At 44.3% G+C, this 14,523-nt stretch overlaps 1 protein-coding gene across 1 annotated transcript; it reads right to left on the bottom strand.

Annotated features, from left to right (window-relative positions):
• Positions 1-2,078: 2,078 nt before the first annotated feature.
• LOC128074645 (phospholipase A2 inhibitor and Ly6/PLAUR domain-containing protein-like) lies at positions 2,079-5,956 on the bottom strand. The gene is made up of 5 exons (XM_052670689.1): positions 5,807-5,956; positions 4,482-4,598; positions 4,095-4,244; positions 3,815-3,955; positions 2,079-2,419 (listed from the first exon to the last, which is right to left on the bottom strand). Exons 1-5 carry the CDS (start codon positions 5,853-5,855, stop codon positions 2,196-2,198), a joined length of 681 nt encoding a protein of 226 aa, XP_052526649.1. The 5' UTR covers positions 5,856-5,956; the 3' UTR covers positions 2,079-2,195.
• Between the last annotated feature and the right edge of the window lie 8,567 nt (positions 5,957-14,523).

The raw sequence follows: 14,523 nt of genomic DNA, 5'->3' as shown, positions 1-14,523 counted from the left end.
ATCTGACAGCCTTCTCCCAAAAACAAAAAGTCAATACTTTTCCAGTAAGATTCACTTATCTGGAAATTGATAGAAAAATGCTGACCCCAGTCTCTCACGTTAGGTAACATTGGGGAGAGCAAAATCCTTCCACTTATAAGAGTCGAGCAAGTCCGAGACCAGCTCATAAGATTGAACATGAACAAGCCTATGGGACCAAAGAACGTGGATCCCAGGGTACTGAAGAAATTGACTGCTGTGTTTGTCAAGTCACTGTCCATCTTATTTGAAATCGTGGCTATCAGCCGAACTCCCCGGTGACTGGAAAAAGGGAAACATCACTCTCATTTTTAAGAAAGGGAAAAAGTAAGATCCAGAGATCAACAGGCCAGTGAGCCTCACCTCTGTGCCTGGGAAGATCATGGAACAGATCTTTATGCAAGACATGTTAAGGGGCACGCGAGGAGGTGATCTGAGACAGCCAGCATAGCTTTAACAAGGACAGATCATGCCTGATGAAGTGACAGAGTTGGTGGACAAAGAATGGGCAACTGTTGTCATCTACCTGGACACCACATTCTTATTTCAAAATGGGAAAAATGTGGGTTTGAAGGGTGGACTGTTGAGTGGATAAATAATTGGTTGGATGATCACAGCCAGAGGGTTGTGGTCAGTGGTGCTATGTTAAGGTGGAAGCCAGACAAGAGTGGTGTCCCTCAGGGGTCTGCCTTGGGATCTGTGCCCTCCAGTATCTTTACCAAAGACAAAGACAGTGGGATTGAGTATATCCTCAGCAAGTTTTCTGATGACACCAAGCTGAGTAGTCCAGTTGACACAATAAAAGAAAGGGACTTTATCCAGAGATGGACAGGCTTGAAAAGTGGACCCATGTGAACCAAATGAGATTCAACAAGACCAAGTGCAAGGTGTTGCAGTGGGGTCAGGGCAATCTCAGATATGTGTAGAAGAATTCATTGGGAACAGCTCTGAAAAGGGACTGGGGGTTCTGGTAGATGAGAAGCTTGACATGAGCCAGCAGTATGTGCTTGCAGATCAGATGGCCAGCTGCATCAGAAGAGGGGAGGCCAGCAGGGTGAGGGAGGTGATTGTCCCCCCTGCTCTCTCTCTGCTCTCATGAGGCCCCATCTGGAGTACTGTATCCAAGCCTGGGGCCTCCAACTCAGGAAAGCAGTGGAACTTTTGGAGTGGTCCAGAGGAAGACTGTGAAGATGATTCTATGATCTTCCAAAACTCCCATTGCTTTATCCCTTTGCCAATAGCCCGTGCTACCTCCCAGATATGGAATTGTTGCCCACTGCTGTTTTTCTTAGGTGCCTTTGTGTGGGACCAACCTGAGGAAAGCCAGCAGGACAGGCAATGGAGCAGAAGAGCCATTTAGTGGGAATTACCCACGTAGAAGGGGGGAGGCTAAGCCAACAACGGGTGTGGTTTGACCATCTGAAGGGAAGTAGGCATTTGGTTACAAATTTCCATTAGTTGGGCTCCCAGCAATCTATCACCATAGAAAGCTGCCTAATTTATAAAACCTTCCTAAAGTAAACATTTATTCTGGATAATCCTGAAAACCAAAATAGAAAAGAACAGTGTCTAGTAAGGGAAAAAGAACAACCACAAGGAGAAATTTTCTTGCCAGGAGCAGTTTGCTTGTAGCAAAGGATCACTGACTCCCCTCTGAAATGGAAATACTTCAGGTCTGCCTGGAGAAAACAAGCATCCAACTGAAAATAGGATATAAGGGAGGCAAAAAAGGGCAGGCTACCTTTCTAGTCAGAGTGAATTTCCCAGGAGCTCACCTCCAGTCATCTTCAGAGCTTGGAAAAGTGATTGGCCAAATGCAGAGGACTTGTCCTAAGTCTGTGGAAGTAGATTCTAGTGCTATTTTGAGAGCTTCTGTTGCTTGTGCTTGTTGCTTGTGTTCTGGTGCTTGTGCTTCTGTTGCTTGTGTTCTGGTGCTTGCATAGGCACCTCATGCAGTCTCCCATGATTCTGTTATGGTCAGAGCACTCTAAGAACATAACAGAACCAACCACAATTGAACAGATGTAGCTTTAAATCAGATTAAATAAAAAAGAAAATAACAAAGTGTAAGTACTGTCTTTATTCTGAAAACAGAATCTGCACACAAGAGATACCACATCAAACAGGAGCAAACCACTGGCTGTCACAAGCTTTGCTTAAGCCAGTCCTAGCGAGAGTCAGAAAAGCAACTTCTCCAAGATGAACCCTGATAGGGCAGGGAAGAAAAGACTTTGTGAAGGGACAAGCCCAGAACTCAGCATTTCCAGTGTAATAGCTGGTTGGCATTGGAACCTCTTTATTTTAATGTCCATCATCCCCAGATTGTTTTTACTGTCTCCTACAGCATTGCATTCAGAAATGGTGGTGCATCCCTTCATGGCAGCTTTCACAGTCAGTCCACCTACACAGCAAAAGAAGCACATTCCACAGGTCAGGGGAAACAGTCTCCATAGTTATTCCCTCCCTGGCCACTGGAGCTCCCATGTTCACCTCACGTACTGCATATTCTTCACATCCAGCTGGCTCCAAGCCCATTCCTGCCTGCTCCCTTCTACTGAGTTTGAAGGTTACCTTCACTGACTAGAAACACAAAGTGTTTAGGGTTTCTTCTTCCTTACTGATGAACAAGATCTTTTTCTTTTTTTTTTTTTAAATTTAAACAACTGCCATTTAAAAATTGAAAAGCTTTTAAATTGTTGTATTTTATGGAATAATCTTCAGTTCTTCCATTCACATCTCACCTAGCTACCTAGAGAGATGAGAGCTGTGATACAGTAGTCCCAGTGTTCATTGTTACCTTCTCACTTCGACCCTTTCATGAAATATGAGATGAATGACTTATTTTTTTGCCAAAATTTGACCAGGATTGAGAAGTCTCAAAGGAATTACAGGCTGAGCCGTGCATTTAGGCAAGTCTGTCTCTAAGGCCTTATATCATTTAGCCAAAGCAACCGAGAAGTCTTGCACGTGTACCCACTGAGGGAGAGCCTGGAACTTTTGCCAACACCAGAGCATCTACGTGATAGATAGACCTTAAAGTGCTGTAATCACAGAAATATCCACATCTAGCCAGCAGTTTGGACACAGAAGTAACCTGAAATTCAGCCTGGGGAAAGCCAGACAACCTTATCGTAAGTCAACAACTCCCAGTTCCTCATTAAACTAGATTATTTTTTTCTTCACTCTGGAAACAATACTTTTATCAAAGCTTCAGCCTGCTGGGCCAAACTAAACATCTGTGAAGAAAATCCTTGTCAGTTAACAATTCCAAGCAATTTTGTGGGAAATTACCTAACTGCCTATGGCTATGGACACACAGCAGGTCAAACAGGCTTAGAGCAATCTTTCTGTTGATGCTGGGTTCCTAACTCCCTGGTCAGATTCTCTCATTCCTGTTGTTTGCATAAAGAAGCTGATAGCTCTGCATTAGTTTCACCTGAAGCTCCAGCAGCTGGGTGACTGGTTTAAATCCAAGCTCATCCTCATGCACCCTAGCTGGGGCCAGCAAATTCAGGGGTTATGTCCACATATCAAATTGTTTCATGACAACAGTTCAGTTCTTTACCTCAGTTATACCATACTACAAGGGATCCCAGCTATTATTGGAAAAGAGGAAGGAAAGCACACCCTTGCCTTTTTACCATATTTAAGCACGCCCCTTTTAAGCTTTGAATTTCTTCATTTTTCTCTTCACACTTGTCACCCCTTTTTAATTTATCTGTATTGCTCCCTCTTAAACTGGGTTTGCTAGTTAAACAAAAAAGATGACAGACAGCCCCAAGCAAAGGACTGTTACCTGTATTCATTAAGCCAGCCAGGTCAACACACTGGCTTTCAGATCCAGTGCAGTTCACAGTTTCGTTACCACACTGGAAAGAATCCACGCTGTAGCAGGCGGGACACTGGAATCCATTGGGCACGTTGTTCTCCGGCGGCACTGGGAGGAAAGAGATAGGATGCAATTGGTTTTAACAAGGGAAGGAGAGTGAGGAGCCAAGCGATGGCTTAGCGTACAAAGCCTGACCTTGGTAAGAGGCGAGCAGAAAAGGGATGGTGATAAGCCAAAGGGAGCTCACATGAGACAGACGCTGTCCGACAGGCATCACCCACACAGCAGGCCAAGAGGCTCCTCGCTTTCACCTTCCCATAGTTCATGGTGACTGGGCCCATCTGGCAAATTCTGGATGGCAGACAGGTCTTGATCAATGAAGGGATTGCCATCCCCCCTGTAATGGGGCAGCACCAAATCATTAACCACCATGTTATTCCCTTCCCCTCCATCTGGTTCCTACAGCAGCAACTGCTCAATAGCCTTCCCAGGACCTGACAGACACACCCCAAAAGCAGTGCCGGTGACACTGGTGATCCCCTCAAATGAATAGGCATGGTGTCATCACATCTGAGACTCCAGTGAGGAATTTCTCACTGGAAAGGGATGAAGAGACAGCAAACATCTCACCTACCTATTGTAACTTCATGCAGAATGATGCCACAGGTGTCTGCATCACCACTGCAGGTTTCCATGGGGCCATAGCAGCTTCTTCCTATGCTGTGACAAACCTCACACTGAAGCATGGTTCCTGGATGAGGAAACAAGGCATATTTCTGAGCAGCAGTCATGAGGGATTTCACTTCCCCTCTCATCTATTATTCTTTTCTTTTTGCTTTTGATCAGCAATTTTCATGTTTCTCTTTTCTTATTTTTCCAGTTACGTGGGTTCTTTTGCATTTATTTCCTATTATTATTTTATTTAGTATGATCTTGAATATAAGGAAGTGCAGGGAAGCCTATCTGAGCTGTGATTTTGCATTTTAACTACTGATACCTGGCTAGCATGCCTTGTCTTCTAGTAGATAATGCTTGCTTGATTTTGCTGAGGATATTAAGAGAAGCATATCTACAAATCCCTCTGTCCACAAGGGCGTTTGAGTGTCCCTGGATTTGCAGTCCCCAAATCTTCTCTTTGCAGTGAGCAACGGAATTCAAGGAATTGGTGACTGAGGGGCTGCCAGCAGTCACTGTGCTATGGACAAACTGGGAACAACATATCTCTTTGTAGACATTAGAGGAATCCACTTTACTGATTATCTACTGCTTCAGGACAAGAACTTCTTAAGCAGACCAGAGTATCAGGCAGTCAGTAGGAGAAACTTAGGAAGGAGTAAAGAGTTTATGGAGAGAGAACAAACAACATAACCTCCTTGATACAACAAATGGAACCCAAAGGTTCAGTATGTAGATCAGTGCATTCAGGGCATCAGTTGGTTCCCCAAAACACTCAGGTGCCATGTAAGGCACCCTGCAGCAGCCATGATGTCTGCACATATGACACAAGACCTCCACAAGACTAATACTCTTCTCAAGCAGAACTGATGGACAGCTGAGGTAGCATATGGTGTCTAAATTAAAATCGTGTGATCCTGGGCATGAGCAAATCAACCAATCCCTTGAATCTGCAGTCACTGTTGCCTGGATATTGATTCAGCTGACCAAAGTCTACCATAGAGTAACTCAAATCACTCCTGTGACTGTCCCACTTGGATTGCTGTTGACCACCATGGAAGCTTAGATAGCCAGCTCATTTTGTGAACACCTCCACCTTCACCCACATATGGACTCATAGTCTCAGATATACCCCAAGCCCACTAATGCTTACCCCACTCCATATCAAACTTCGTATGAGGGATTCCCATGCCTCAGCATGCCAGGAACATCCCTCCATATGCAACACCCATCCCCAGACCTCTTCTAAGTCTTGCAGCCCCACAGGACCCAGCAAATACTCACCTGAGTCTAGAAAAGTCAGGAGAAAGCTGAAGCCAAGAAATACTTTCATGCTGACAGATAGTAAGGACAGGGAGCTGACAAATCTTGCTAAACACAGCGCTATGTACCACAGAGGCTTTTATAAACCAGAGTGTGATGGATATGTCAGTGATTTGAGGAAGTGGCAAATGCAGAAGTCGTAGCTGTGGAAGCGTATCAAGGAGTACTGGTAGCACACAGCATGTGAAATGCAATTTATTTTTTCATTTAAACCATATTTCTGCCTTTTCCTCCGTGCAAGAAGTGCTGTATATCATTCCCCAGTGTAGAGTATGCAGCCTGTGGGAAAGGCTGGCTTGCCTGGGATCTGCCAGGTATGTCTGCAGTTCAGACTTTGTTTAAACAACCTTCAGCCTATGCCATACATATGAATGAAGGAGAAGAAACCATTTGAACAGCCCTGTTGTGCTCTCTCCAGCAGGCCCAAAGAAGCAAAATGTAGCAAGAGCTAGTCAGGAATTTTCCTTGCAGGTGAGTTTTTGCTGGCTGGTTTCCCATCTTCCTTCCCATCAGGCAATCAGGAGCTCTCATGCCTTGAGTACAGCAGTAAAGCAGACAGCAGCAGAGCAGTGAACTTCCCTTCCAAGCTGGCATGCAGCTTCTGTTTGCAAAATGACTGCCAATATATGCCTTGGAGGAGGCTTGATCAGGGTTTTCTGGGGATGAATATGTCAGAGCTGCAGAGTGGGACCTCCATGGTGCAGGTTTTTATATTAAACAAGTGGAAGTTGATAAAAAATTCTTCTATCATTCCTTTGTCCTTTAAGTCAAACCATTCAGCAGAGAGGAAATACCAGTGTGGCTGTGTAAGTGTCTGTCACCAGACACAGCCTGGTGACAGCGTTACTTCCATGCCCTGGGATCCAGTGACGAGCTAAGGTCAAGCAGTTGAGGCCAGACTGCTATCAGCCCAAACATTCCCTGTCCCATATGCAGTTTTATCAGGATGTGTTGCCTTACCAAAACCATTTCCTACCCAGAACATACCCTCTTTGCTCATATTCTTGAGCAGATAGGTCACAGCCAATTAGTTCATTGTCCTTCCGTACTTTTTGCAGGGACAGTAGGGAGCAATTTATGTCCTACTACCAATCCTGGCTGTTGTGTAAGCTCCGTGGGCCAGATACTGCTCCAAGCAAACTTTTCTGTGTAGCACATCAGAGTGCTGGGATCATCTGGCCCCTAGATGTAGATGTAGCAACATTTATACATCCAAACAAGTACTCACAGCAGGAACATGCAGACCACAGACACAAGTGGGTAACAAATCACAGATATGAGATACAAAAACATTTCAGATCTCACCCAGTCCATCCTGTTGCCCAGGACAATGCCAGCCCAAGACAAGGGCTGCTTATAGGGAAGTGCCAGGAAGCAGAGAAACCTCTCACCATGAACCCGGCAGTTAGATGTTTGATGAAAAGCTGAGAGGGTTTAATTGCTGAGGTTGCCTATTGGTGCACAGATGAGCTAAGCACTGTTCTCTACCTCAGCACCATGCTATACCAAAGACTTCCTGCAAGTCCATAGAGAAAATCACAGATAGAATCATAGAATCGTAGAATTGATCAGATTGGAAAAGAGCTTAAAAATCTCCAAGTCCAACCAGCACATAACCGTGCTACCCTACCTCTAACAACCCTCTGCTAAATCATGTTCCTGAGCACCGCATCCAAACAGCTTTTAAACACGTCCAGGGATGGTGACTCAACCACCTCCCTGGGGAGCCTATTCCAGTGCTTAACAACCCTTTCTGTAAAGAAGTGTTTCCTGATATCCAACCTAAATCTCCCCTGGCACAACTTCAGGCCGTTTCCCCTCCTCCTGTCACCTGTCACCAGTGAGAAGACACCAACCCCACTCTTACTGCAAGCACCTTTCAGGTATTGGAAGAGAGCACTAAGGTCTCCCCTCAGCCTTCTCCAGACTAAACAGCCCCAGTTCCTTCAGTCTCTCCTCATAGGGCACATTCTCCAAGCCCTTCACCAGCCTTGTTGCCCTTCTTTGGACCTGCTCCAGCACCTCCATGTCCTTTCTGTACTGAGGTGCCCAAAACTGAACACAGCCCTTGAGGTGAGGCCTCGCCAGTGCCAAGTACAGGGGCAGGATGACTTCCCTAGTCCTGCTCACCACCACTCCTCATACAAGCCAGGATGCCACTGGCCTTCTTGGCCACCTGGGCACACTGCTGGCTCATGTTCAGCCGACTGCCCACCAGTACCCCAAGGTCCCTTTCTGTCAGGCAGCTTTCCAGCCACTCCTCCCTGTGTCTGTAGAGTTGCCTTGGATTGTTGTGACCAAAATGCAGGCCTTGACACTTGACCCTATTGAAACTCATACTGTTAACCTTGGCCCATTGATCCAGTCTATCCAGGTCCCTCTGCAGTGCCCTTCTCTCCCCAGGCAGATCAACACTCTCTCCCAGCTTGGTGTCGTCTGCAGACTTACTGAGGTGCACTCAATCCCCTCATCAAGATCCTTAATAAGATGTTAAATAGGAGTGGTCCCAGTACCGAGGCCTCCTGGGGGAGGCCACTCATGACCAGCCAAAAACTGGTTTTAACTCCATTAACTAAAACTCTTTGGGCCCGGCCACCCAGCCAGTGTTTCACCCAGTTGAGTGTACGCCCATCCAAACAGTGGGCTTCTCCATGAGGATGTTGTGGAAGACAGTGCCAAAGGCTACTGAAAGGGTTTACTAATGTAAACCACATTGACAGCCTTCCCTACATCCACTAAGCAGGTCACCTTATCATAGAATGAAATCAAGTTGATGTTTCTGTTCATTCTTCTGTTTTGATGTGGTGTTTCTCCCACTCACCTTATTGTCTGCTTTTCTCATTTGGAACTAACGTTTTCAAAGGAAAAGTGATTACATTAAACATTATGGTGAAGCTTCTCAGCTAAGCTAAAGGCACTATGAACATGGAAATTCATGCAATTACTCTGGATAAAAGCCTCGTTCTCCCATTGTCTGTAAAACATCACAGGAGTACAAGGCAGAGCAGCATCCTCACTCTGAATTTTGTTTTCGACTCAGAAACTGTCTCATGCCACAGGAGAGTCATAGTGAAGCCAAACTTCTGACCACAGTTCACTCCTCAGAGTGGATAAAACCCCACCCCCAGGCAAGCTGGGATCCCCAGAGCAGCATGTTCCTGCCCTTCAACTACATGTGGGACTGCAAATACAAGTAGAGCAATGAGTGCATGCGGCTCTGTAATGTGATTTTTATTTCATGGCCTTTCATTTAAAATGGTTGCTGAAGTGCCTGGGAAGATTTTCCTGAATGACATAGATGTACTAGCCCCACTGAATTACACTGAACTCACCTGTTTCCCATCTTTCATGAAGGGAAAGTGTGAAATCACAGCTTTTTTACCTACATTTTTAGAGATGAAATCAACTGCACCAAGAAGTAGCCACAATCTGCAGCAATAGATTTAGAAAATGAGACAAGGTGGAAATGAGGAACACCTGGTCATATCTCCATACATCTGCAAAGCCAACGGCAGCGTAAGAGAATCTATCATAGGCAGCTTAGTTGAAACACTGGGGAAATTTTTTAACAGTGAAAATGGTGATTGCCCAGGGAAGATGTGATTCCTGGGTGGCCTAGGAGAACAGGCTGAGCAAATAATAATTAGGGAACTATTTAGTTGATGGAATCCTGCTTTAAGGCTGAGCAATGGTTTAGGTGCTCTCTCTCTCAAGGTTCTACATTGGTTTCTATACATTGATGGTTTCAGAGTGTGCATGGAGGGCCCATTTTCTGCAGCATATGCATGTTTACAGAAGTAGAAGATGATGAGTAACTGATAGGCACCTCTAGGAATGTGAAGCAGAGGCCAGGGAGGCAGGGAAGTTTGAGGGGCAGCAGCATAGATAGAACTCACATGTTAACTTGTCACACAGTTCTGTGGCAGAAAATGCCAGTGGGTTTCAGAGCCCAAACATAAGGATATGTCATTGAAGCTTGAAGCTAATGAACCAGATTTGCATCACAGCTGAAAAACCTAAGTAAAAAAGCTTAGGAAGAAGCAAGAAAAGCAGTGATAAGAAGTAGAAAATAGGCACAGTTTCTGTGGGATAGAGCAGAAGTTTCTCTTATGCCTCCCTTTATCTGAGGTACAAGAGGACAGAGCCACAATCCGTTGTGACACTTCAATGGTGAAGTCATCCGCAGCCCATAAAATAAAGAAGTTTTGGAAGAAGACTAAAACCCATCAATTTTCTGTGTCAATTTCTTGTTCTTCAGTGGAGTAAGTGAGACTGGCAAAGCCTGCCAAGCTGGTTCACTAGAAAAGGACATGTAAGGCAGATACCCTAGCCACATCATGCAGGGATTAGTGTACCCATCTCAAAGGACAAGAGTAAGAGGAGTGCCACTGTTTGCTTGTTGGCTATAGACTTAAGAAGCTTCTAACAATCATTTTTCTCTGCTCTAATTGCACAGATTAATCATGCAGCCAGGTGGTGGGATATGAGACTAACTCCTACTCCGGATTAGGAACTTTTGAACAGCCCAAGAATTAGTGCCTCATCTGTGTTTCCTCACAGCATTTCACCCAGACTAGAGAGATGGGGATTTATTGTTTCTTCCCACCTAAGTGCTGACTGAGAATCAGCAACTTGGAACAGGAGCAGGGGACAGAGGCATCCTGATGGTTCACAGGAACAGAGCCGTCTCTGCTTATGTGGGAGCAGCAACCAGACCATATGCCATGTCCTGCTAGCCATTCAAAATTTACCTTTTTCCCCAGAAAAAGCCCATCAGTAGATGCAGCCTCATGGCTCTGCTTCCAGTCCTATGGGAGCAGCCCAGGTGTAGCACATATGAATGCTTGAAGTCCCAGTTTGGTCTGTCAGCATTTAGCATTTGCCTGGAAGGAGTAGCAGCAACAGGGTGCTAATCGATGCGTACTGACTTCCCAAGAGGACTCCTCTATGCACAGCCCTGTATTCACTTTGAAAGTGATGCTGTTGTTACCAACTGGGTACCAAGCAGGGGGATGGGGTGGAACCACACTCTAAAGCAGATCTCAGGCAGGGGTGGCAACAGCAGTGAGCTTCCCAAGAGGAAATATGGTCTCTGGCAGCTCAGAGCCAGCGCCCAGTCCAATGGGCATTTACAGGAGTACAGGGACTTTTTAATATACCTTTGATCCTATACTATTTAAGATAACAACCACATTAACACTGATGAATTTTTTGTAGCCAGGCCAGAAATTATCTTTTCAACTGAAATAATTGCCAGTGAATCTGGTTGCTTTTCAGACATCCTGGAAAGAAGATAGATTTGCATGCATGTTAATATGATGAATGAGCTGTCTGCTCTTACGTGAATGATCAGCAGTGTCATCTTCAAAGTAATCAAGACAACAGCAACTACTTAATCACATCCACTGGTGCTGATATAAAATGTAAGCCTTTTATTAGGCATTCATATTTCAACCTCCTCTTCAGCTTCAGCACATGACTTAGTAAATATTTGCCAGCAGCAGAGCTTGTTTGCTAGGAGAGATCCAGGCTGTCAGCTGAGGCAGCTTTTAATGGTCCATTTGATAAAGTTAATTCTGCCATGGGCTGATGTCAACACATAATGAATATATAAGAGGGAAATTCTTGTAATACAGTACTAATGGCCATGTATCTTGCTTATTATTAATAGCAATGTTTAAGGCCCTTGATATACAATAGAAATTCAGCATTTTGGGGATCACTTTTAGGTGTGCACTCCAGCAAATTGTGTCCACTCTACCCTTTGGAAAGCCAACACCCTGACTTAACATACAAGAAGGACTCTGGCTTTTCTAAACAGCCTCCTTGTTTTACACTTTCTGTAAAAGGAATCCCCCATCTATAAAACTGAACCCTGGTGATGAAGGTCCCAGGTCCCATGAAGAACAGGTCGTTGCATTTTGCATCATAGAGGAATTTGTGAAAGAAGCTATGAATAGAAGGGGAATTTACAATCTTCCTCTAAAAGTCTAACTTTGTAGGCAAAAATGGAGCCAGCCAAAATCAACCTGGAGAGGAGGCATCTATGGGCTGATCAAAGATTTATTCATCCCTTTACTTAACCACTCCCTCTCCCTATCAGTCAGCTGCTCACATCTGGACAGCTCTGGCATAGGAAGCCTCCTTAGAGCAGTCTATGAGTTACTGGTAAATTGGAGATGTGTAATGGTAAAAGGATTTGATTTTGCCCTTGATTGCCCTTATTATTAAGAGTGTGACTTTATCACTTTCCCACCCCTCTCTTCCCACTCAGTTAATTACTAACCAAGTCCCACCAGCAGGAAATAAGATCTTATCATGAAGAGTAGTAGTCATGGCTGAGTAAGACATGCCTTGGAAATGGCAGATGCAGCCAAGTCAGAAAATCAAATAATGTACGCGTTTCCAACAGGCCTGAGACAAATGGCTAAACTGTGGCAACAGCCCTTCCCCATGGTGGGAGGTATTTGCATGCAGGATTTCCTTTGAACCATAATGCAGATGCAGCTGCTCTGCTTGTACTTGAGGCCTTTGAAGTTTGAAGATCCAAACCTCATTTCCCACCCGTTCTTAAACTGAAGTGATTGGGAACTGAATGAACTTAAATTACAATGTTTGTTATTGTATCTCCTAGACGTATGACCTCACTCTGTCAACGTCATTCCTTTCTCTTGCAGGATTTTGCCTGTATGTGCAACACACATGACATTTCCAGAAAGTCCAGGTGTTGTGCACTTATCACTTCAGCCTCCTTTTTCCCATTATGAAGCGTGACACACTGTGTATGGAAAAGCCCAGAAAGCCATGCCCTGCAGCACCAAGAGATATACTCGGAGCTTTCGAAATGATGCTCATCTTTTCCATCATGTTTCAATCCAACATTATTCATTGTGTGATAAATATCATCCAGATGAGTGTCATGCAGGTTTGCTCAAAGCTTGCATTGGTTCAGGCAGATTTTCTAGTCAACCGTCACTTTCAAAAAGCAAGAACTGTTCCTAGTCTAGTTGTTTTCAAGAGTTGAAGAAAAAATATTCCTTGTCCTTCCATTTTCTTATACATTCTTGAGGAATTATGCTCATTGGTGACCCTCAGGCAAAATAACCGTTTGACCAAGTTGTAACACTGTGGGATGTTCAAGTAGTACAGCAAACTTCAGAGAAATATTCAAAAATAGCAAACAGTGAACGGCAAGAGAGGGAGATCCAGCCAAATCTCCACAGAACCCAGGGTGGATGAGCTTATGTTAGCACAGCACAAGCTGATACAGCTTGGGGCACACATCATGTAGAGTTGTCAGCTCAGTTCCTGCAAGCACATCGGTTGTGGAGGTGTACTGACCTCTAGCATCCACAGGAAATGAAGGGAGTTGTGCTGCATGGCACAGAAATGCTTGCATTGGAGAATCCCTTCTGCTTGGACCAGTGGTCAGGGAGTCAGAGACCAATAGCAGCTGGTGGTGACCAGTATCCAGAGCTGTCCACGAAACACAACCAGTAACTCTGACATTGCTTATCACCAGCTAGGAGGATTGGAGGATAGCGATGAGCAAAAGAAGATGGGCAAACTTGAAAGGGACAGTCAAAATCTTCCATGTACACAGTGCTCCTCTTGGCTTCTACCTTTCAGACCAAAACAATGTGAACTGGCATTTCTCTTTCCAAGCTTGTTGTGGGGCTAAGAAGTAAGAAAGAAAAAGCTCTCTCTATGGTAATATATGGTAATAAATACATTTGCACACTTAGGCACTCACTCTACTACACCAGCCAGAAAGATACTGATTTCAGCAAGTCAAAATGCAAGACGTCCTGGCGCCCTTTCCAAAATATTTGCTTATATAAAATGAAAGTTTTACAACAAACACATGTCCCATTAAAAAGCTTCTTAACATATCAGTGACATAGGTGCAAGCAAAATCCCTCTAGACATGGTCTTTAATTGGTCTGCCCCACATCTTCAAACCTAGGATATAAATATACCTGATATGGGTAATATACTGATAAATGGAGGGGTTTTTTTGTCTTTTAGACCTCAAAGAATCATCTGGGAAACCACAAAAGTTTAATGAGCTTGCCCTAGAGACATTAGGTTTTATGGAAACAGATTAAAAAATTTTGCTTTACAACTTAATCATGCAGTATGAGTAAAGAAAAAATAATGCCATACAGAGAAGACATGGGAAATTCCTGCATTAGTTGTATGAAATGTATGAAAATGAAAATTATGCAGAGATAGAATGAAAATCAAAACAAATGTGAAAGAAGACAGGCAAGTATGTAAAATAGGGATTATAGGCTTATAAGAGACAAGGGCAGTTCCCTATCAAGGCAAGAGGTAATCCTTAATGTAACTTATGTCAAGAAAGTTTTCGGCATCTTCACATTTGAACTTTTGCAGGAAGATGGAATAAAAGATTGAAGAATAAACCTGGAATCCATCTCTGTACGTTATCTTAGGAACAAAATTTGTTCAGAACAGCCAAGCCACTGAGTTTCTTAACTGTGGATCTGATGGTGCTGTGGGGTTCAGCTCAGTGTCAGGTCAGGGAGTAATTTCTGAGGACTTGTTTCTGATTAGACTGAACACTGTGGAATGCTTCTTCTCTCATTACTGCTTGCCTGTCTGACTTAGACTGGGAGCTCAGGTAACACAAGTAAGCAAAAAGCTCAGAAGCACGA

This window comes from Tympanuchus pallidicinctus, unplaced genomic scaffold (assembly GCF_026119805.1).
Source record: "Tympanuchus pallidicinctus isolate F22 unplaced genomic scaffold, pur_lepc_1.0 scaffold9, whole genome shotgun sequence".
Taxonomy (NCBI): domain Eukaryota; kingdom Metazoa; phylum Chordata; class Aves; order Galliformes; family Phasianidae; genus Tympanuchus; species Tympanuchus pallidicinctus.
This window is presented reverse-complemented; position numbering and strand designations above follow the sequence as displayed.